The sequence below is a fragment of the Pelodiscus sinensis genome, chromosome 11, assembly GCF_049634645.1.
Source record: "Pelodiscus sinensis isolate JC-2024 chromosome 11, ASM4963464v1, whole genome shotgun sequence".
NCBI lineage: Eukaryota > Metazoa > Chordata > Testudines > Trionychidae > Pelodiscus > Pelodiscus sinensis.
In genome coordinates, this window is record NC_134721.1 from 14,970,969 (window position 1) to 14,993,603 (window position 22,635).

The 22,635-nt window shown below is 40.9% G+C and overlaps 1 protein-coding gene across 5 annotated transcripts in view; it reads right to left on the reverse strand.

The window, feature by feature from the left end:
* The window catches only part of IL5RA (interleukin 5 receptor subunit alpha), a 33,690-nt gene extending 12,281 nt beyond the window's left edge, over positions 1 to 21,409 (reverse strand). The window contains exons 1-10 of one of the 5 annotated variants that reach the window (XM_075938691.1): positions 21,271 to 21,409; positions 20,359 to 20,468; positions 16,254 to 16,397; positions 14,212 to 14,377; positions 12,380 to 12,525; positions 11,913 to 12,051; positions 8,270 to 8,402; positions 8,006 to 8,193; positions 5,907 to 6,052; positions 4,689 to 4,827 (exon numbers count right to left, since the gene is read on the reverse strand). In XM_075938691.1, the coding sequence (XP_075794806.1) occupies positions 4,689 to 4,827; positions 5,907 to 6,052; positions 8,006 to 8,193; positions 8,270 to 8,402; positions 11,913 to 12,051; positions 12,380 to 12,525; positions 14,212 to 14,344 (1,024 nt within the window). In that variant the 5' untranslated portion in view covers positions 14,345 to 14,377; positions 16,254 to 16,397; positions 20,359 to 20,468; positions 21,271 to 21,409. Of the gene's footprint in view, positions 1 to 4,688; positions 4,828 to 5,906; positions 6,053 to 8,005; positions 8,194 to 8,269; positions 8,403 to 11,912; positions 12,052 to 12,379; positions 12,526 to 14,211; positions 14,378 to 16,253; positions 16,398 to 20,358; positions 20,469 to 21,133 lie in introns of all 5 variants that reach the window. The other 4 variants (XM_075938693.1, XM_075938689.1, XM_075938692.1 and 1 more) reach the window with 4 other exon arrangements.
* Between the last annotated feature and the right edge of the window lie 1,226 nt (positions 21,410 to 22,635).

The window sequence follows — 22,635 nt, forward strand, 5'->3', positions numbered from 1 at the left end:
CAGTGGGTTTATACAAGATCATAATTTCTTTCTCTTTCTCTCTCTCTCTCAAATCTTTTATACCTATGGCTGGGGAACAAGCTGTAACAAATTAAGCTTCACAGACTTCTTCCACATAGTTAGGTCTATATTTATGCACAGAAGAAAGCAAGCTAAAAATTGGCATGAATCAGGGCCAAAGTCATTATCAGTACAAAGCACTCTCCTATGTTAACCTACTGAGTTGTGCAATTGCACCCAAGAGCCAACATGTCTGAGTATGCAATAAAGACACAGCTTGCTTATGATCGTGGTCACAAATAACTTGCTTTCCGTTAAACCACCTTTCAGTTAATAATATTAATCCTTTTAAGTCAGGAGTTGGATTTTCCTGGCTTAATAGTCATGGCCAATAAAACATGCAGTGAGACCACCAATTTTTCTTTGAAGTCAGTTGTTTATTGTCCCTCAGGCAGAAGTCCCTGCTCCAACTACTGGGGAGAAGAAACATGTATCAAGGGAAATATTCCTATTTGACAAAGATGTCCCTAATGTCATGTTTCATCACTCAGAGCTATATAAGGAAAACATTTAACACTTGAACATTTAGATTTTTAAAGTTCAAAGATTGCCTGCTACCCATATGTCTATGAGAACTGCACACAACCTATATCAAGGTGACAGAATGACTGTACCTGGATAATTGAAAGGACTGGTCAGCAGAACAGTATTCAGGTTTCCAGAAAAAATATTATTCAGCTTCAGTACAGATTCTTTTCTGTGAAATAAAGGACTAAATGTCTAAGCCTGCAGATCTTTATTTATGTGCGTAGTCACCCTGTAGTCCTTGGGACGATGGATGTGGATTATCATATGAAAAATAACTGTGGGATGGGGGTCCTGTACTGTTGCAGTTCAGAGACCGGGGCAAACAGGTCCATATGCAAGAATTTCTGTGCGGGGAGGGTGTGAGCCATGGAGAGGGGCTGGTGCCTGCCCTACACCCGTGGGCCAGCCCTGCCCCCAGCCTTACTCCTGGTGGAGGGAGGAGGGAAATCAGCCCCAGCCTTTACCTGGCCTGCTAGAGCATTTGGGGGATTGTGGAGGGGGGCTGCGTTTGCACGCTTTGCACCTCCTCCACGTATGGGTCTGGCAAACTGTGTGCATATTAAATACCGTCATTGATGTAACTAGTTTTAAAAAAATTGGTTATAATTATATTTCCAAAAAATGAGGTCAAAGAATGTAATGCTCTGTCCTGGCCAGCCGTACTCCATGCAAGTTTGAAGGGTGGCGTGGAAAGTGTCACTAAGATGCATTGTCAACTAAGTTCTAAAACTGAAGTGAGCTATTCCTGGTTCCCTGAATGAAGTAGAATAGTCCTGAAACTTCTCTGTGTTATTTTGGTTGTGTGTGGTCCTAAATTGCCATAAAATAAGGCAGAAATACAAATATCTGATTGTAAATAGGAAAAATCTAGCAAGCTTAGCCAAAACAGTGTTTTGTCGGGAATTTCTGTGTTGGTTGGGTTTCTTCCAGATTTTAAATGAATGATTGTGGTGGTACATCAGTTTTGTCATCTGTTTGAATACATTTCATGTTTACAAATAATTGGTGATGCAACATGTAAGCTTGCACGTTCGAGTTCTGCAGAAAACATGTGAAACCAGGTCTCTACCGCAGACTCACTGATGCGTAAACAGTTCATTGTCGTAGGCTAGATCAAAGCTAATACATTCTTCACAGACAAGCAGACTAACAGTTTATCCAGTTATCCTCTGCAGATTCAGTGAGTGCCGAAGTTACCACATTTTCTACCCAAGACAATACAGTATTTCTTCATACTTCAGATAAGAAATAAGGGCCCAGTTAATGGAAGCTTCAAGAACTCATAACTGGGTCTTAACCTTGGTAACTCAGATTTCGTGAATGTGGCAAATAGGGTCAATTCTGATCCCTGATCCATCGCCAAAGGATTAATGCCCACAAAACAGATATCAGACAAGATCACAAAGAGAAAACAGTTTCTTGCCACTTTAACCAGAAAGGACACTCTCTAAATGACTTAGCCACCTGCATTCTGCTACAAAGACCTTTTACATCTGCACTTGAAAGGGAATCCTCTGAACTGTCATTCATGTTAAAATTCGACACTTACCAACAAGGACTTAACAAGTCTTTGAACTTTCTCACCCATTATCAAGACAGTTTCCCCAATTATCACCTGTAATACCATTAACTCACAAACATCCCACTCTCCCTACCTTTAATATCAGCAATTCACAGACACTTACCTTCCTTCCTCCCCCTTCCCACCCCCCCGCATCCCCCTTCTGTTCTGCAATGTGATTTGTCCTTTTCATATTTGTTCATTTTTTTTAAATTGTATCCTTTGGTATATATGGTTGTGACTACTTTCTTCCACTATTTGATCTGAGGAAGTGGGTCTGGCCCACGAAAGCTCATCATCTAATAAACCATCTTGTTAGTCTTTAAAGTGCTACATTGTCCTGCATTTTGCTTCAACTACCCCAGACTAACACGGCTACATTTCTATCACTGATCCAGTACCTCATAGCAAAGTTACACAAACTGGGGGGGGGGGGGGGGAGGGAGGGAGAGATGCAGAATGTATTCGGGGTGTGAGAAGGAGAGGGGTATCTGGTGGCTGGGCATCTATCTATGAAGGTAGTGCTGCTACCAGTAGCAGTGGAGAAGAAAGGGTGGCATGGCATGAAATTGCTCATCATTATTTCTGCTCTGCTGCTGCTGGCATGGCCTTCAGAGCCTATGCCTAGCCAGCAGCCACTGCTCCCCACTTTGTTTTCAGAGCTGGACTGCCATAAACGTACTTTGTAGTGGATTTGGGGTGCAGGGGGCCATAACTACTACAGGAAAAAAAAGGGAGGCTTCAATCAAATAAGTTTGAGAACCATGGCTTATAGGAGCTCTTTCAGTGAGCCGAATTTGGTCAGAGCCTTGCACTGCTTTGGCCCCATGTCTGAAGGATACTGTGTTACCAGGAGCAGGTGAAGGTACCCACAAAATCATTAAGGCCATTAATACATTAATGTTCACTAGAGAATAGGTATAAGGATGTTGGAGAGTTTGGTAAACAGGAGAGAGCAAACTGAAGAACTTTTTTTTTTTTTTTAAGAAAATCAGGAAGTAAAGAAATGTAACTCCAGAGATAAGAGTGAGAGGAGATGGCTGAGCACAAACAGTCGATAATGTGTCATGATAAGATAACTGCTACTTTTATGAAAACATGTTCCGCAATCAGGAAATGCAGTGTCAAGTGGATCACATGAAGGCATTAATGTCTGCCAAAGATACTAACCTTCACAGACCCAATGGGAGTTCGGGTAACTTCTAATAAGGTGCACCTGACCTTACGATTTGCTCTGGCGTTTGGCATTAGCACACCAGAACCCATATCACATGGGTGTGGCAAGCACATTTCAAATGTAAAGAAATATATCAGCTAGTAGGGCATGCTGATATTCTCTGGTGTGATGGATCTCAGACCCAGGTGTGCCAACTTCAAGCAAGCGTCATGTCATGTGGAGAGTAAAATTGTGCCAGGCTAATAATAATATGGAGACACCTAAGGAACTGCAGGTTACTACAAGAGGTAGTTTTGGTACTACAAGAGGTGACCTTCATTTACCTGATTCAGTATTGTCCCCTTGCTCTTCCACTGTCAGTAGGCAGGATGGAGCACTATATTGCCTCCTAGAACCCTCATGTCATAGGTGCCAAGTAAGCACAGCTCTCACTGAACCATACCCACAACTCTTTGAAATCAATGAATCCTTTTCAACCAGCTCTAAAATTCGAACCAGAGAGTTACACTTTCTGGCTCTTCTGTATTAACAATAGCATGGCATCGTGTTCACAACTCCATGTTCGCTTTTATTAAGCTGTACTTATTGATTTTTTTTAATTACAAGCTGAATTTGTATCTATTTTAAAGCGTCCCTTCAAGAAAACTCTTCAAACAAATGTTTCAAGTATCCACATGCCTCTTTGAGGATGACCCACAAATAGCAAAGAATAGCAACAATTAAAAGAGTCAGTGTGTATCCTCAGATACATTTGCATGGCTTTCATCAGGGGTACAAGTGCCCCAGGGGCCCAACAATTCGAAAAGGCCTGAGGCTCTCAGCCACCACTGCTGTTACTGTGGCAGCAGTGGTGGCTAGATCCCCGGGCCGTTTAAATTAACACCTGATCCCCACAAAGCACGCTCTGGGCAACACTGAAGGCTAGGGGTAGGTGTGGCATTCTCCAGGTGGTACTGAGGCTGCCTAAGGGAAGCTAGCTCCAGCCCCACCCCTTAAGGGGACACAGAGCCTGCCTCCCCTCCCATCTTGCCCAGGGGCCCAACGAGTCTATTGACCTCACCAGCATTCATTGAAGTTAATGGTAGATGTACATTGCTTTAACGGTGTCCCAGGCCTCTGTGTGTCAGAAACTGGGAATGGGCAACAGGAGGGTGATCGCTTGATGATTATCTCTTCTGTTCATTCCCTTTGGGGCACGTGGCATTGGCCACAGTCAGAAAACCAGATACTGGACTAGATGGAACTTTGGTATGCCCCGGTATGACCATTCTTAACTTCAGATGCACACGCTTAAACAGAATTTAACCTTCAGTTACATATGCACTAAAATAACTATTAGACAACAGACATTTTGGTTCTTACCAATATAAAGAGGTTCAGTCCAGTCACTCCAGAATCCTTTCCCACACCATGACTGAAGATTAGCTCTTATCTGTATGGAGTTTCTACAGGTGTCATCAATCGTTAAACTGAAACTGTTTAACTTAGTTTTCAATATCTGCTAAAAACAATGCAGCTCTGTCACAGAGTTCTTAAAACAAATAAGGTCAAGACAGCAGGTTACATTGCTTCTGTTATTAAAATTCAAAAATGATTTACAATATTTACTTATGCATAAATACAACCATTGTTACAAAATGATTTATTGTGTTTGTTCTTTTTGTAAACTAATTTTAATGGTCTAAAGATGGATACCAAAACTTGATTTTCAAACAAAACCTTGATATTTGTTGCTCTAATTTTGCACCTGCAATGAATTATCTCCACCAGCAATTCATTCTGGCTGAATTTTTCATCCTGATGAATCTAGGTCCAGCCTGTCAGATTTATACATGCATAGCACCTTTGAAAATCCAACATTAAGAATCATAAATTGGGCTAGTTAAAAAGCCCAATTTAAGACTCTTAATGTTGGATTTTCAGAGTTGCTAAGCACCCACACCTTTGACAGACTAAACCTAGATGTGTCAAGATGAGCATAAAAAAAAAAGGATGAATATTTTATATTGTTGCCTTAGGCTACATCTAGACTGCCCCCTCTTGCTCAAGAGAATATGCAAATGAAGCAAAATGGTGAATGAGCCGCCATTTTGCGCAAGGGGCTTTTGCGCACAGCTACTTTTTAAGCAAAACCCCTTTCTTACGCTGCTCTTCCTGAAAAAAGCGGCAGACCAGCTCTTGCATATTCTCTTGTGCAAGAGGGGGCAGTCTAGACATAGCCTTAGTGTTTTCCAAGTTAAAAACGTGGGTACAATTAATGGTAAGATCCAAAAATGTGCTCTGACAAGAAAACTGACAAGAAAACTGATTTTAAAATTAGGAGTTAAATCCTTGCCCCATTAAAGTCGGTGGGAGTTTTGCCACTGATTTCAGTGAGTCCAGGATTTGACCCTACGTCTCTAGATTTTAGAGGATGGTACCTGGAGTTTTGGTTTCATGCATCATTTAAAACTCAAAAGTTCTCAATGAACCAAAAGATTTTTTCACTAGATTACATATGACTATATCCTGAATATATGAGAGAGACAATTCATTGGTGAATTCTGTATAGAAATACCTCAATTTTTAACAAGCAGTTACCTGTTGGTCATCTCTCTTACAGTTGTAGATATTAAGTTCGTATTCAAAACATTGCTCGAAGAGAGAAGAAGCCGGATTTTTCCACTTGACCAGACAATTGTTTTGTTTTAAAACCACAGTGACATTTCTGGGAGGATTCACTTTCTCTACAAAATTAAAAAAAACAGTAAAGTCTTAGCCATAAAGCAATTCTCATGACAGAGTGTTGTTCAAAGATTGGCTAAGGTTTGGACCTGGTTGAATTTACAGCCCATGAGTTTCACTTTGAGTTTGCTGTATGGTAGAAAGAGGGTTAAGAGAACAGAATAAATTAGCAGAAAAATGAACACTGAGAAGTAGGTAAAGCCACTGATCACATATATAGTAGCCCAATGTCTGAGAGTCTGTAACACTGAAATGCTGGCTGTTCCCCCTGGGTGGCCCCTGCTGCATGGGGAGTGCGTGGCCCAAACGTCCGCTTGCGCCGCTTTCTCCCCCGTGGCAGCCTGGCTGAGCGGCGCAGAAGTCAGTCGAGTGCCATGGCGGGAGGGGAAGAGGAGCAGGGCGGTGACGTACATGGCCAGAGGGCGGGGCCAGGATGTGTCCATCACCGCCCCCCTTCGCCTCCTGCCATGGCGTTCGGCTGACTTCTGCACCGCTCAGCTGGGCCACCGCGGGGGAGCCCAAATGGACGCTTGCTCCCCCGTGGCAGCCCGGCTGAGCAGCACGGAAGTCAGCCGAGCGCCACGGTGGGAGGTGAAGGGGGTTGGGGCAGTGACCATTTGGGGGCCATTTGGGCTCTGCGGTCCCCCGAGTGAGAGGCGGAAGGGGGAGGAGAAGAGAAAGAGAGACAGAGAGAGGCGGAAGATGGAGGAGAGCTGAGAGAGAGAGAGGGGGAGGCAGTAGGAGGAGGAGAGAGAAAGAGACAGAGCGAGAGACCGAAGGCTCAGGAGAGAAGACCGACTTGGAGGAGAGACCTGAAAATCCCGTCTTATGACGGGCTAATTGGCTAGTATATTAATAATAACTAGAAATGACTGAGAAAATTATCTCCTTTTGTTAAAATTCTTTACAAGATTTTTTGAAATAAACTTTTAATTATTTCATGACATGCAAGATTTGACAAAGAGGAGGTAAAAAGCTTTTTTCATGAAAAATAGGTCTTGTTGCTATAACTTTTTCCCCACTCTTCATCCTCCAACAGCCTGTGCCGTCAGATATCATTTCATCTTGTCTGATCTTAGGGTTGGATCATGCCCCCTATAAGCTGCTCTCCATACACAGATCTTGCCTCTTCTGTGCCAAAGATGCATCTACATGTTTTGCTGAGTCCATCTGCATTGTAAGACCTTTCCATTTTTCAGCATCTTTTTGGAAATATGGTGACTGGAACACAATTCTTCCAGACCTCATGTTGCCATAAAGGTTCTGAAAAACTGAAAGATGTTCAGAGAAGAGCATCAAAACTGATTATGTGGATACTCCTAAGAAGTAAGTTTAAACAGTTAAATATGCCTTTCTGAAAGCGAAGTATGAAAGGAGATGTGATAAATCTACAGCTAAGTGAAGGATATAAAAATTAAGATAAGAAAGGAATTATTTAAGAGGATCCCAGCACTATAAACTAGAGCAAAAAGGTGGCAGTAGGAAAAGGAAAATTAACCTGAATATGAGGAAAGGCTCCTTTCTAACAAAATGTATTAAACTGTAATAAAAAGTGGTAAAAGCTGTATTGCTTAAGACATTTAAAGCTAGACTGGATAAAGCAGTAAAAAATATTATGGGAAATCATATGCTGGCAGACAGATATATTAGATGAACCAATCACTCTTTTCTTTATCTTATTTTTATTGTACTACAATTTAAACCAAACTGTTAAAATCACACTCAGTTAAAATAATCATATTTCACCTGATTCCACTCTTACAATTCCAATTTCAGAAAATATCCATGCAAAACCCTAAATTGGACCATGGATTAGCCAAAATATCAGTGAACTTCAGCAAATTTTTAGAGATTTTAATGCCAGACTTTTTAAAGCTTTCACTGCAAACGTTTCACAAAGATTTAAGAAGTTATACTTATATTTAAATATGTAAAAAATGAAAATATTTACTCACCAATGGCCTTTTGATCAAATAACTGTTCATAAGGTTTAATTGCAGTATATTTGCTTGACCCATTAATGTGTATGATGACTTGGTCAAATCCACTAGTCTTTATATAAGTGTGTGAAATTTGGCAACCAATATTTCTTCCCCATTTGTCTTTATTATATTCTTGACACTCTTCAGTGTAGCCATTATACCTAAATTAGATTAGTTTGTAAGACATTATTATCTGAAAGAAACTAATAATTAGTAAAAATAGAAGCAGACACTTACCTGTAAAATAGAAAATATTTTGTGTCTTTTGGGGCTGCTTGGCCAGCAAGCCAGGTGCAATGAAGAGATGCAGAGTTATTAATGCTGGTGTAAATCATACAGGACAAGTTAGCGACAGAGGTCTCAACAGCACCTATACCACCAAGAATACATAAAAGTTCGCACTTGTAAGGTAAGAAATGCTAAATATTTACTAGCATGATGACTAGTAAATATTACGACTCATGAGTCTTAAATAAAATAAAATACAAATAATTACAATCTATTTTTCTTCTATATGTTTACATTTGATCTAATATGTCTATATCAAAATATTTATATAAGATTGGGATGTCTCATTACTCCTGCGTGGTGAAGCACTTCAATACAAACACTACAAATATTTTTATACCGCGGGACATCACCATGTATTCCGTGCATGCCCCTCAGTTACAGGAAAAACGTTTTAGGAAGTTTTAAAATATTTTCTCTTAGCCCCATTCACTTGAAGAAATTTCTTTAAACCTCATTCCAGCAAAACATTTAAACGTGCTATTCTAAACTTGATGGTCTATTTATGAGTACGACCCTATTTTATATTACCGAAATTGCAGATCCTCCATCTTCCACTACAGTTTTGATTGTAATGAGCTTACTTTGCACGGCCCATGATTTTGCATAGATTTTGAATGTGTAGTTAGTATTGCACTAATATTCAGTGCTATAAAACATTAAAAAAAGCTAAAGCTGCTGAACCTGATCTCTGTGAAAGTTGTGTTAAGACTTTTAGACTTCTGAATTTTATATTGCATCAGTCACTTTTTTAAAAAAATCAGTATGATATAGTTATAGTAAAATGGCTAATAAAAATAGCAGAAATAACAATACTTTTCTCTTAAACAACTAAGTCTATTATGGGGTTTTTTTTTCAGATTACTACCATTAATAAATATCCATTATATCATTTCCATGACTTTTCCAAGTCTTGTTTGCAACTCAGCTGCAATTAGTTGAAGATTGTCCTATGATTCAAGTAGGGCCTTATTTATGAGCCCAAAAAGTTAAAGGTGTTAACATGATCTTGTAACTTTCCAATATTAAATAGTTTTTAAAAGTTTTAGCATTTGTTAAAGACCTCTCCCTGCTTAGTACTATGGCAAACACATCATTATAAATCTCTTAAACCTGTTAAAGATACAGAAAAAAAGGGAAAACAGTTAAAGCATTTGAAATTTTAAGTATTAAGTAAGACTTTCAATTTAACAACATCCCTTATTCCCTTTTCCTTTGCCTACAGAAAGTCTTTAAAAGGAGGGGAAAAAAACTTGTTTGATAGGCTCTGAAATGGTCCTTTTGGGGGAAAAGAGAAAAAATTAGTTGAGATGGACTGGAGAGGTTGTTGCTGTTGTTTTGCTTTATAGGAAATGGGATCAGACTTTTAAAACAATACTATTACATACAAGAGGAGAGAAAAGAACAGAAGAGATAGAAAATGCAGCTTCTGTTTCTGGTATTGACTCTCATTTTCAACTTTGCTGTAGGAGAAACACAGGCATAGCACAGTCTAATCAGCCTCTTCAAAAAATGGCAAACTTGTAACATTGTAGGACTATTTAGGCATTGCTTTTATCTGCCTCTCTGGTCAGAGACTTACCTACATGTTGAAAAATATGCAGTCTGGGTTGACTTTCATTAAACAGGAGGCAAAAGAAGAAGCATAGGAAAAGGAAGAAAGAAGGTCAGGAGGGCAAAAGACAATGGCTGCATCTACACTGGCGCTCTCTTGCGCAAATACTTTTAACGCAAGAGTTCTTGCTCTAAAGTATTTGCGCAAGAGAGCATCTACACTGGCATGTGCCTTTTGTGCAAAAGCTGTGCTTTTGCGCAAGAGCATCCCATGCCAGTGTAGATGCTCTCTTGTGCAAGAAAGCTCCAGCAGCCATTTTCGCCATCGGGGCTTTCTTGCGCAAGAAAGTCCTGTCCCTGTCTACACTGCCCTCTTGCGCGAGAACCCTTGCACAAGAGGGCTTTTTCCCGAGTGGGAGCGTCAGAGTTCTTGTGCAAGAACACTGACGATCTTACATTAGACAGATCTTGCCAGTTTAGACAGCTGGCAAGATTTTGCGCAAAAGTAACCGCTTTTGCACAAAATCTGGCCAATGTAGACACAGCCATGATGTTTGGGATTTAGCCAGAGTCAGTGGAGGTTGTGATACTATCTAAGTCCCTCTCCTTAGCTAAGTCTCTTCATAACATCTTTTGGTATTAAGAGGATCACTGGTGTCACAGTATATCCCAGGGGTCCAATAGGCTTTGAGAGTGGCTGCCATGAAGATGATGAAGAAGCTTCCATGACCATGTGCCTGTTCTTCCATGTCTTAGTCAGTGCTTACTGGCAGACAACTGCTGTTTAGGCCCACTAACGGAGTGGAAGGGGAAGCGGGAGACAAAGATCTTACACATCCTGTTCAGGCCCGCCAACAGGGGTGGAGGCACAGGGAGTAATTGCTCTGGGACCCAGTGATTCAAAGGGGCCAGGGCTCCCAGTAACTGCTGGGGTATAAAATTGCTGCCTGAGCTCTTAGTGCTGACTGCCCAGCCTCACCCCTTCTACCTGAGGCCTTGCCCCTTCCAGGAGTGTGGATTTGTCCCCCGTCCCCCCCAACACCTTGCCTCAGGGTCCGCAGAAGTTGTCAGCTCTGCTGATTACCTGATACCTCTGCCCCACTCCTTGCTCCAGCAAAATGATCACTCAACCTTGTATTGGTCAAACAAGGGTAATCTTGGCTGAAATTTAGAGTATCAAGTATCTTCTGATCTTAGGGGGTTATGTGTTGTCTAAGGATGTTAAGAGTGGGTAAGTGACTAATTGATTAGTTGATAAGAGGCCCCACTGTGGCTCTGCAGTTTAAATGTAGTAGGAGCCGGGTGCACAGGCAGCCCTGTTCCTACTGCATTTAAACTGCAGAATCACAGTGGGGGTAGGTCTCAGACTCAGCGTGAGCCAGGACTGAGCCATCCCACCTTGTGCCAAGTCTCAGACAACTTCACCTCTGTATTTTAATTGTAGTAAGAACCACCCGGGGGTCACAGTGGGGTAGATCTGGGACCTGGAGCGAGCTGAGACTGAGCAATCCCAGCTCCACCAGGTCTCCGACCTCTGCCTCCCCTGCCCTCCCCCCCACTTCCCTGCACCACAGATATGGTGCTGGGGGGGGAGAGGGGAACCAGCTTTTAAGCCGGCTCCCCTCAATACCAGCTCCTACTTCCCCTTGCTTGCTGCCTCTGATACAGAGGCAGCAAGAGTGAGGGTGGAGTAAATAGTCTTATCAGATATTTGACTACTCAGCTAGTTGCTTACATCCCTTAGTTGTCCCTCCTGAGGGTCAGATTCTAATATCCATACTTAGACAGAAGTGTCTTGCTCCACAGGTAGTGTTACTGATGGAAAAGAAGGGTAAGCCATGGAGTTATAATCAAGAATAAGATACTAATCAGTGTGACTAAGGGTCTTGGAATCTGGACCAAAATAAGAAGGATGTCACACAAAGCAGGGAATATGCCATCCATTTGTAGTTTTTAACATGTCTTCCATTTCATGCTTTCATTGTCTGCAGACTAGACCATAACATAAAATTAAATCCTTATTAGTACCACATCTTACCTGATGGGGGTTGGAGTTCAGCTGTAACCCAGTTACTTTCTATTTTAGAGTTGTTACACAGAAGCTGTGTTTGAAGACGTGCAGAAAAGCCATTATGAAGCACAACTGTACGGGTACTGTGAGTGGAATTGGTGGTATACTTGAAAAATAAAACAACGTATGAGTATCAAATGCAATGGAACTTAACCTAGTTTCTCACTCAGGGAGCCAGCAAAGATAGCTCTTACAGAAGTGGTCTTTAAAGGTCAATTCATATTGTACTTCAAATCATGTGAAAATACTTCAAATGTGTTGCCTGAGATATGAGAATTTCCTATTGGGAATGGATTAAATGAAGATTTCCCTGTATAGAATTTTGGTGAAACATGGACCCAAATACTATTTATATACTGGCATCAATCCGCATTAAATGCAGGGAAATCAGTGTATTAGCCCTGCCTAGACAGTCCAGAGTACTTGACACTTACTTTTTCACTCTCAGGAGTCAGAATTTCCACGTCATAACTGACATGACAGTTCTTTTGTTCTTGACCAGGGTTTGGTTTCCATTGTAAAAGTACTTCTGCTAGAGCACTGACAGTGAGAGTGAAGTTCACAGGTGGGAGAACCTGAACTGTTGATTAACAGAGAAAACAAAATAATTGATGATATAGCAATGAATATATTAATAATAGTGAATGGTGAGTAGTTCAGAGAATAGCTACTTACAATATAGGAAAATGGTTACAGGCTTAATTTAAATGTTAGATTACATTCTTTTCATTAGCTTCTTATAAAACATGTCTCTTATACTTGGGTAAAAGGCTGCAAGTTAGGTGCAAATAGATAATTAAATAGGAATTTAATTAAAAACTAACAAAGTAATCTAGTTTTCATGCAAATTTTAGCTTGAAGATCACAAAATTTAATAACCTGCTATTATATCTGGCTTGTTTAAAAAAAATAGTTTGGGGTTCTTCAAGTTGATTTAGATGGATGGATGTCTGTGAGTAGATCTCTCCTACGGTTACAATGAAATCCATGGGCATTTGTGATGGCCCAGAGCTATGCTGCCCTCCAATCGATTTGTACAATCCAGGCCTTACAAACAAGAAGGTACTGAGTTTTATCCCTGGGAAGACTATATATTACCCTATAAAAAGATAGCTAATTGAAAATTACAAGAATGTATATGTGTAGGTTTTCAAGGATTTGATTTTTATTGGTAAACAGCGTATACATCAATTTCACCAAACACATACAAACCAACAAAAAAATATTTCCATGAATACTGTATATACTCGAGTATAAGCCGAGTTTTTCAGCACATTTTTTGTGCTGAAAAATGCCCCCCTCGGCTTATACTCGAGTCAGCGTCTCGAGAACTGAGGAAAGTGAGTACGCTGGTCAGGTTCTAAGGCATCCAGGTTGTTGTATCTGTCAGGAGGTGTTATTGTTATGGACTGCGCTGTAAATTCATCATCAAAGTATCTCGTGTCAATTTCTGAGGTCTGAAAGCTCTATGTATGTGCGATGAACAGCGCACATACATAGGCTTGTTGGCTGCACAGTGACTGCCAGTGATTGGCTTGTCACTGTGCTGTGGGCAGGGGGCGGGTCCGGAGGCAGAAGCGCGGCTCGGCGCAGGCTGAAGAGAAGAGATAAGGTAAGGGGCCTGAATGGAAAGGATAAAATCCTTATGGAAAGCAGGATCTGCCCAGGGATTGTGGAAATATTTTATCCTCTGTGTCGGGGGAATGGTATATGTGGAGAGGGAGTTGCCATCTGCAAGTTTCCCTCAGCTAAAAACACGAAAACAGCTAGGAAGCCGGGACACCTGAGGAAAAGAGCTATGGGGAGCTGATTGAGCTTGGTTGCTGATTGAGCTAAGGTTGTTGTACTTTTAAAGTTACGGTATTTTTGATACCATATTGTTTTTGTTGACCCCCTTTTCCACTTACAGAGCTAGGTTATTGTTTTTCTTTGAAATAAATATTCATGCAATTTTATTGGTATCTATCTTCATTTTTTACATTTACCAGTAGCTGCCTCATTTCCTACCCTAGGCTTATACTCGAGTCAATATTTTTTCCCAGTTCTTTGTGGTAAAATTAGGTGCCTCGGCTTATATTCGGGTCGGCTTATACTCGAGTATATGCGGTAATCAAAATTTACAGATAGGCAAACTAAGACACATGCCACTTGAAAACTTATTAGAGTTTGGCTTAAGGATTTTTACAAATCCACAAAGAGAGAAAAATAAGCATATAGATAGCAAAACAACAAAATATTAAAGTTTTAGGAGAAGAAAATGACTCACTTCCTTTAGCTTCCAATAAGTTTGTTTGAGATGCCATTGCTGTCCAAAGGAGAATTGGAAAAATGCTCAACACAATGGCCATATCCTCCTGGTAATCAATGCTAATCGTTATCAGCACATGCTTCAGAACCATTTCAACTTCAAAATACAAGAGGTAGCTCTTTACCTACAAATTAACACACACAAAGTTCATAGTGTAACATCTGCAGTTGCTACATATGTAACAACAAAAGTGAGAAATGATGCTTTCAACTTACAATGCTTACCCTTACTCCTTCCCATATAAGCACACATCTTGCCATTCCCAAATTTCTGTTAATCACATACCCAGAGGTGGTGTGGGAGGGGTGGGGACAGGGTGCATCATAGTCACATCCCCCCCCCCTCCAATTTCTGCCAGAGCTTGTTGTTCCCTACTCAGTCATATGATGTAGCTGAGTCCCCTCCTTGCATGTCAGTGCAGAGGAAGTGAACTACACTCAGAACCCTTCAGGGAGTGGCAGGAGCAACAGCTGATAGCTGCAAAGAGGAGCTGCTGCTTTCCAAGAGGGGAGACTGAGCAGAAGGGGAGGGGTGGACCTACCTATGGATTGAGCTGTTCTGGGGGTGGCTGTACTATTAAATTGTGCTCTCCCACCCACTGTCAGAAAGTACAATAGTCTCTGCACACACCACAACCCTCACTCTGCCCTCCTTCCCTTCCACGTGCTTCATTTTACCAACATACTCCCTGTCAACACTGTGATTGCTGGATGTGCAGGAGGGTGGGGGGATTTGGGTAAAGGCAATGATGGAATCCTGGTATCCCTGGGCAGAACCAAAGTTGTGGTGTGAGACCTGTTGTCTACAATCTCCCCAGAATTAGAACTGTAAGGCTACGTCTACACTGGCATGATTTTCCGAAAATGCTTTTAACGGAAAACTTTTCCATTAAAAGCATTTTTGGAAAAGCACGTCTAGATTGGCAGGATGCTTTTCCGCAAAAGCACTTTTTGCGGAAAAGCGTCCATGGCAAATCTAGACGCGGTTTTCTGCAAAAAAGCCCCGATCGCCATTTTCGCAATCGGGGCTTTTTTGCGGAAAACAGTACTATGCTGTCTACACTGGCCCTTTTGCACAAAAGTCTTTCGGAAAAAGTCTTTTGCCCGAACGGGAGCAGCATAGTATTTCCGCAAAAGCACTGACGATCTTACATGAGATCGTCAGTGCTTTTCCGGAAATTCAAGTGGCCAGTGTAGACAGCAGGCAAGTTTTTCCGCAAAAGCAGATGATTTTGTGGAAAAACTTGCCAGTCTAGACACAGCCTAAAAGTAAAGGCTCTGCTGTTATAAAATGATCACTCGTTAGAAATTACTTTCAAGCTTGTTTATGGTTTACCTTAAATGTTGGATATACCTTGCATCAGGAGCAGAATTCAAATCCTACCTTCTTGTTGCCTGATTTTTTTAGGGGTTAATATTATATTGTATGATCTGGGCTACAGGCTCCACAATTGATCTGATCAGAAGCGAATGAGACTGCACATAGTCTTGCAAGGACCCTTGGGGTACATCTACACTGCAACGCTATTTTGAAATAACTAGAACTATTTTGAAATAACTCAGTCCGTGTCCACACAGCAGGCAGTTATTTCGAAATAGTGTAAAACTACTGTCAAGCTGGAGGACTTCTTACTCCGACTCCTGTATCAGTCATTTTATGATGAATAAGGGATGTTGGAGGAAGAGCGCTCTATTTCAAAATAAGTGCAATGTAGATGCTTCCGATTTCAAAATAAGCTATTTTTGAAATAAGCTACGCAATTGATGTAGCTCAATTTGCATAATTTACTTCAAGTTAAGCCTTGCTGTGTATATGCACCCTTGGAGAATATGTCAAGAACACTCATGCTGAGCACAGAATACAGGGTTAGAGACTTGTGTATTAAAATAAGTGGAAAAGTTAGCAAACCTGCAAAGCACAGAATAAAAAAGAAATGATACAATCCTGGGGATCCTTGAGGTATCATCCCTTGCAAAAGCTACCTAGATTAACATACTCACACTCTTCCTTGGGGAACTGGTGGGAAGACACAAAGGGCCAACCTCATCCCTGGTGTCTTTTGATCCAAGTTCTTTAATGCTCAGATTGATGGGTGAATAATGAAGTGGAAGGGTCAAATGCAGAACAGCCAAGAAATCCAAAAGCTAAAGAAAACAAAAAGCTATGGAAAAGCTACTCCCACATGGTGGTCTGCCCTTTTAGAGGGTTGTGGTACCATTCTGAATATGCAGGTCAGGGCCCAGCCTTTCATGCCCAAATCTAATTTCCTCAGCTACATTATTTTGAGAGTGCACATACTCTATAGGCTAACATATTCATTCATATTAATAACAGATCCATACATATTAAAGCTAATTATTTCATTCTCAAACCTGTTACCTTTGACATAAACAATTACTTCTATATTCTTGCGGTGTACCTTGTGGTTACCAATAGGTCTAGGGTTCTTTGGTAAACACAGTCAGTTCCCTAAAATCTAAAGAATAACCAATAGGCCATTTATTCATAATGAAGGTCAGAAAACTACTAATCATACGTGTGCTGTCTTCAGCTAATCCTACAGGACACAAGCCTATAGGTTCCTTGCATTGCAGCCAGACATAATGAAGTGATGTATAATGAAAGGGTTCAATAAATGAGAACTGCGTTATAAGTAATCAAACAGCAAACCAGTAAATAAAGAGAGGCTATAATAAAACAAGCTAGCAGGCTAGTCCTATGAGCTATATCCCAGGAACTTTCATGTTTGCGTTTATTAGCAGGTATAAGAGCAGCCATTTTGTTTCTGTTAAACTGACATGAGAGATTACTTGAAATTGGAAGCAGATTTGGCTTAACACATGATGCTCTTCTGCAATCTATGAGAATTGCAAAGAATCATGCCATGCAATCCACATGCTTGCACAATGTCTCCAAGATCACTAACCTCAAAGGCATTATAGGTCCTGAAAAGCCACACTTTCTGTGGAATTCACCATTGGCTGCAATTACTGTGGCAGCTATAAATTGATGGAACATAGGTTGATTTAAGATTGTAGTGCAGACATGCCCTAAAATGGGTTATTTAATTGTTGCCTAATCATATATATAGTGGCCCAGTGTCTGTGAGTCTGTAACGCCGAAGTGCTGGCTGTTCCCTCTGGGGGGCGCTGTTGCATGAAATGCTGGCTGTTCCCTCTGGACAGTGCTGTTGCTGAAATGCTGGCTGTTCCCTCTGGGTGGCCCGTGCTGCATGGGGAGTGTGGAGCCCAAACGGCCGCTTGCTCCCCCGTGGCAGCCCAGCTGAGCGGCGCAGAAGTCAGCCGAGCGCCACGGCGGGAGGAAAAGGGGGGCGGGGCGGTGATGTGCGGCATGACAGCGGCTTCAGGCCCCGCCCCCTGGTCGTGAACATCACCACCCCACCCTCCTTCGCCTCCCACCATGGAGCTTGGCTGACTTCTGCGCTGCTCTGCCAGGCCGCCACATGGGAACAAGTGGCACAAGCGACCGTTTGGGCTCCATGCTCCCCATGCAGTATGAGGAGCATGGAGCCCAAAAAGCCATTTGGGCTCCGTTGTCCCCCGAGTGAGAGGCAGGAGTAGGAGAAGAAGAGAAAGAGAGAAACAGAGAGAGGGGCAGGAGGTGAGGAGAGCTGAGAGAGAGGGAGGGGGAGGCAGTAGGAGGAGGAGAGAGAGAGAGAGGCCAGAGGCTCAGGAGAGAAGACTGACATGGAGGAAAGACCTGAAAATCCCATCTTATGACGGGCTAATTGGGTAGTCTGTATGCAATGAGATAGAAATCATACCAAAAAAAAAATGTCTGTGTAAGAGAAGACCAAATGTGTTTTTCGAAAATATGAAATATAACATTTTAGGGATTTAACTATTGGTTAAAACAGTTAACCAGTTAAACAATTACAATTATGTCTTTTACCCAGTTAACCATTAACTGAGGTTGATCCAGTGAGCTGGGGCAAGGCAGTCAGGGCTATGGAATACAGGGGAGCTGGGATCTTGCTGGCCACGCATGGTTGAGGCTATTTCATGAGCCACTCTGGCATGGTCATGGCCAGGGTCCTATCTGCCTGCCAGGGCCTCTTCAGTCTGACTTGCCCATTGCAGGCAGGTCCCTGCCTGTGGTCTGCTGCACTCAGGTGGGCTGTGTGGATGCCAGGCCTGTCGCAACTTGGGTCCCTCTGGCTGGCCAGCAGCCCAGTGCATCCAGGACCAGCTCTGGGCTGGCCTGGCTAGTTGACTGGCAGGGTTTGGGCAGGGTCCGGTTAACTAGTAAGTAAGACTAATGCTTAACCTTTTACATTCCCTATAGCCCTTTTTTTAAATTCTGTTTGCAGATCCACATAAAGACTGTTAGTTTTAGTTTTCCAATAAACTAAAGGTACAAAAAATCTACAGACACTGGCCAGATCATTGTTCTGCTAAAATACATTCCAGTTACTGAAAAACTGGACTACAGAAGTATTAAAACACACATAAATCCTAACAAAGGGAGGTCTGAGCCTTACACGGGCAAAACAACAGTACTTACTGTTTAGTTCAGGTATTATTTAAACCAATGTAATCAGAGTATTGAACTGGATTTCCACTTATGATTACACTTATTATCTATGAGAAGTGCTTTATTATTGCATATCAGTACAGCAGTATCCTGAGATAATGTTTTAAAGAGAGCATTATACAATTTCTCTGAGTAAATGGAGAGCACAAAATAGGGGAACCTTTTTTTCAAACTTAAGTGCCTAAAATTAGCTTTCTAAAATCCCCAGCTTTTCAGATGTTCTAGAGACCCACTTCTTATTGGCTATATCTACTTTGAAATGCTATTTTGGGATACAGGAGTATCCTGAAATAGCTAGCCCATGTCTTAACAGCAAGCCCGTTGTTTAGAAATATAACGGACTTGCTATTCTGACATCCCTGTAAAACCTCATTCCACGAGAAGTAAGGGATGTTTCAGAATAGCGGATTATTTCAAATCTGGCACTATGCAGACAACGTCAAATTATGAAATAAGCTATTTTGAAATACGATTAAAATAAGAGATGCAATTTGCATAGACCAAATTGTGTATCTTATTTCGAGCTATGGTGCAGTGTAGACGCACCCTATACTGACCAGTAATTTCAGAAGGCTGACTTGGATGGAGGCTGCTAGCATTCAGGAGTCCTGCAAATCAAACCATCTATATAGTAGCCAAAAGATGGATTCAGATGCCTAACACTCATGTTTGTAAATTTTTATCTTGGAGTCAAGCGATTGGGGAACTCATGTTCAGCTACTTATCCACCATGACCCCTAAATCTTTTTCAGAGTTGCTGCTTCCCAAGAGAGAATCCCCACCCAATCCTGTAACTGCAGTCTACATTCTTTGTTCCCAGGTGTACTGATTGACATTCACTGTACTAAAATGTATATTGTTTGTTTGTGCCTTGTTCATCAAACGATCCAAATCACACTGAATCGCAGATCCGTGCTCTGTTATTTTCCATTTCCCCCAATTTTTGTGTCAACTGGCAACTTTCTTAGTGATTTTCTTTTCTTTCCAGATCCTCCTTGAACATCATGTAAATGTGTGTCTACACATCCCCTCTTTAAAATAAAGGTTCTTTATGGGATGGTGCAGTGTGGCTGCTGTTTTGTTTGTGAGTAATCCCTGTGTATACCATTTGTAATGGATTCAAGCTTGATCCAAAACCTACTGAAGTCATTTGAAGTCATTCCATTATTCTTCCACCAGGTACTTTCCCTAGGACCGAAGGACACTAAGCCCTGGTCTGCACTACAGAATTATTATGGTATATAATTACATTGTTCAGGAAAATGAATAAGCCAAACCCCTGTGCAGGTAGTTACACCAACCAAAGCACTGGTATAGAGAGTGATATATCCCATTGACATAGCTACCCCCTCTCCCAGAGATGGATTAACTAAACTGACAGGAGAGTGTTCTCCCATCATCTTATGGTGTTTTTATTAGTGACCCAGTGATACTGATGCAGTTGTCACGAGCAGCATTTTAAGTGTAGACATGCCCTAAGATTCCTGGAATCTCTATTTCCCTATTTGAACAGTTGGAGAAAAATATGATAAATAATCCAGATCTGTTTACCTTGACTGAATCTTATGTTGTTTTCTCCTTGAATCCATGTTGTTTTAGCTCCAAATCTTTTCCTTCCTCATTTCTTTTCTTATTTCATACTTCATTTTTCCATTGTCCCACTACAGACAAATTAAAACTTGTAAGGAGTCATTTCCATACTCACATGATTACTAACTTTTTAGATATATTTCCTATTGAACTTCATCACCTACTGGCAGGGTCGTACATTAAATTACATAAAATGCAATCGAACAAAAATGTATGCCATGTAGTTGTAGCAATGTTGATCCCAGAATATTTCAGAGACAAGGTGGGTGAGGTAAAATTGGTGTTAGCGGGCCACTCGATTTTGAATGGTCCTTTATACTATGTGCTATTTATGCTAAGCAAGCCTTTCCTCCTTGCATTTTGCTGTAACCCTGGTTGTCCCTTTCCCAAACTTGAGGAAGACCTCTGTGTACCTCCAAACTTGTCTCACTCTCAGACAGAAGTTGGTCCAATAAAAGATATTATCTCACCCCTCTTGTCTCCCTAATCAAACAAAATATCATTTAAAATAATTAGACAAACTGATTAGATATCTACAATAGCATTAAGTGCCTATTCACTAATAACCACGATAAATATTCACAGTGAAATAACAGGTAAATACATTTTGATTGTGTATGGTATAAAGTAAATACTGTAGAAGATGATAAATACTACCTTCCATCTTTTAAAAAAAAAAAAAGGAAAAAAGCCAAGGTTGCAGAGAACATCTGTTAAAAATTATGGTTTTTCTTACTTATTAGCACATCTGCAGTCTAGACCATTGTCTAGGAGTTTACTGACTGGAAGCAGATTCCAGATGCTCATTTACCAGTGCAGAGAAGACAAGGGGATCTGTAAAAGGGATACTCTTGCACTCCTCCAAAAATGTACCTTGAGGTTCCCCGCAGAATCCCAAGGGTTCACTTCAGTCTCTTTGCTCTGTTTCTATAAACTGCCTTCTGGGAAGCTTTCTCTATGTTTCTTTTATAACTCTGCTCTGTGTTTAAATGCAACTCTGAGAGGTACGTTAGCAATGATGACAGATGACTAAGTAGACGAGGGTGCAAAAAAAAAAAAAAAAAAGGAACTGTGCCTATAACCACAGAATGAAGAGCTTTCTTAATCAGTGAAATGTTTGTAGTTCTACCTATATTGATTTAACTATATACCCTACTATGGTGGGTCTATCAATAATGTGGAGTAGAGCAATATGATACTATGCACCACAATGATTTTTGTCTTTCATACAAACTGCATCCCCAAATGCTCTACAGGATTAAAGAATGCTGGCACAAAGTGACAATTAAAAGTTATAGCAGAGAAAGTGAGAAATTAAGAGGCAAAGGAAAAACATATTTGGAGAACTGATTAATAGGGAATGCAATTCTGTCCTTATCAATTAAAGGTTTCTGTAAAGGAGTAAAAAGGAGCCTAGTTTTAGGGTCAGCCTGCATTTAAAACAAGTACAGGCATAGCTATGTTGCAAGACCACCTCTGTATAGATGCAGCTACATTAACAGCAGAATACTTCTGTTGCCATAGCTCATAGTACTTGTAGAGATGATTTTCCTGCATTGGCAGAAAAACGCCTTCATAGCTATGTCACATCAGCCAGGTCTACACTTAAAAATTAAATTGGCATTCTGAGGCATGAAAAATTCACACCTCTCAGGCCACCTTTCCCCAGTGTAAATGTGCATAGGTTGATAACAGAATCCTTCCATTGAACTAACAGAGAATACCTGCAGTGACAAAATGCTAATGTGTCAGCTTACTTTGCTTGAAATCTTCAGAGGAGTAGCCGAGTTAGTCTGTAACAGGAAAAACTTAAAAAACAACAAATAGTCTAGTAGCACCTTAAAGACTAATAAAACACGTAGATGGTATCATGAGCTTTCATGGGCACAACTCACTTCTTCAAATGAAGATTTAAAATAGTGTTCTCCTAGTTCAACAGCTGCCTGAAGATTAGTATGAACTTGTATTTATTTATGGGAATTTTTTACTGAATGCAATTATAAATTCATTATAATTATTTATTAAATATACAGTTTGTTTCTTTTGTTATCATGGTTTGTTTGGTTGGGTTTTTTTTTCACTAAGTAGCTGAAGTCATGACATTGCTGTTCCTTTCTCTTGTGTGTGATGTTTTCCCTGGTTATTCATTTATATTTTATTAAAATCTCATTTTCTCAATCCTTGATACTTGCGTGATTTTTCCTTTACCATATGAGTATTTAACCTGTCTGTAGCTGT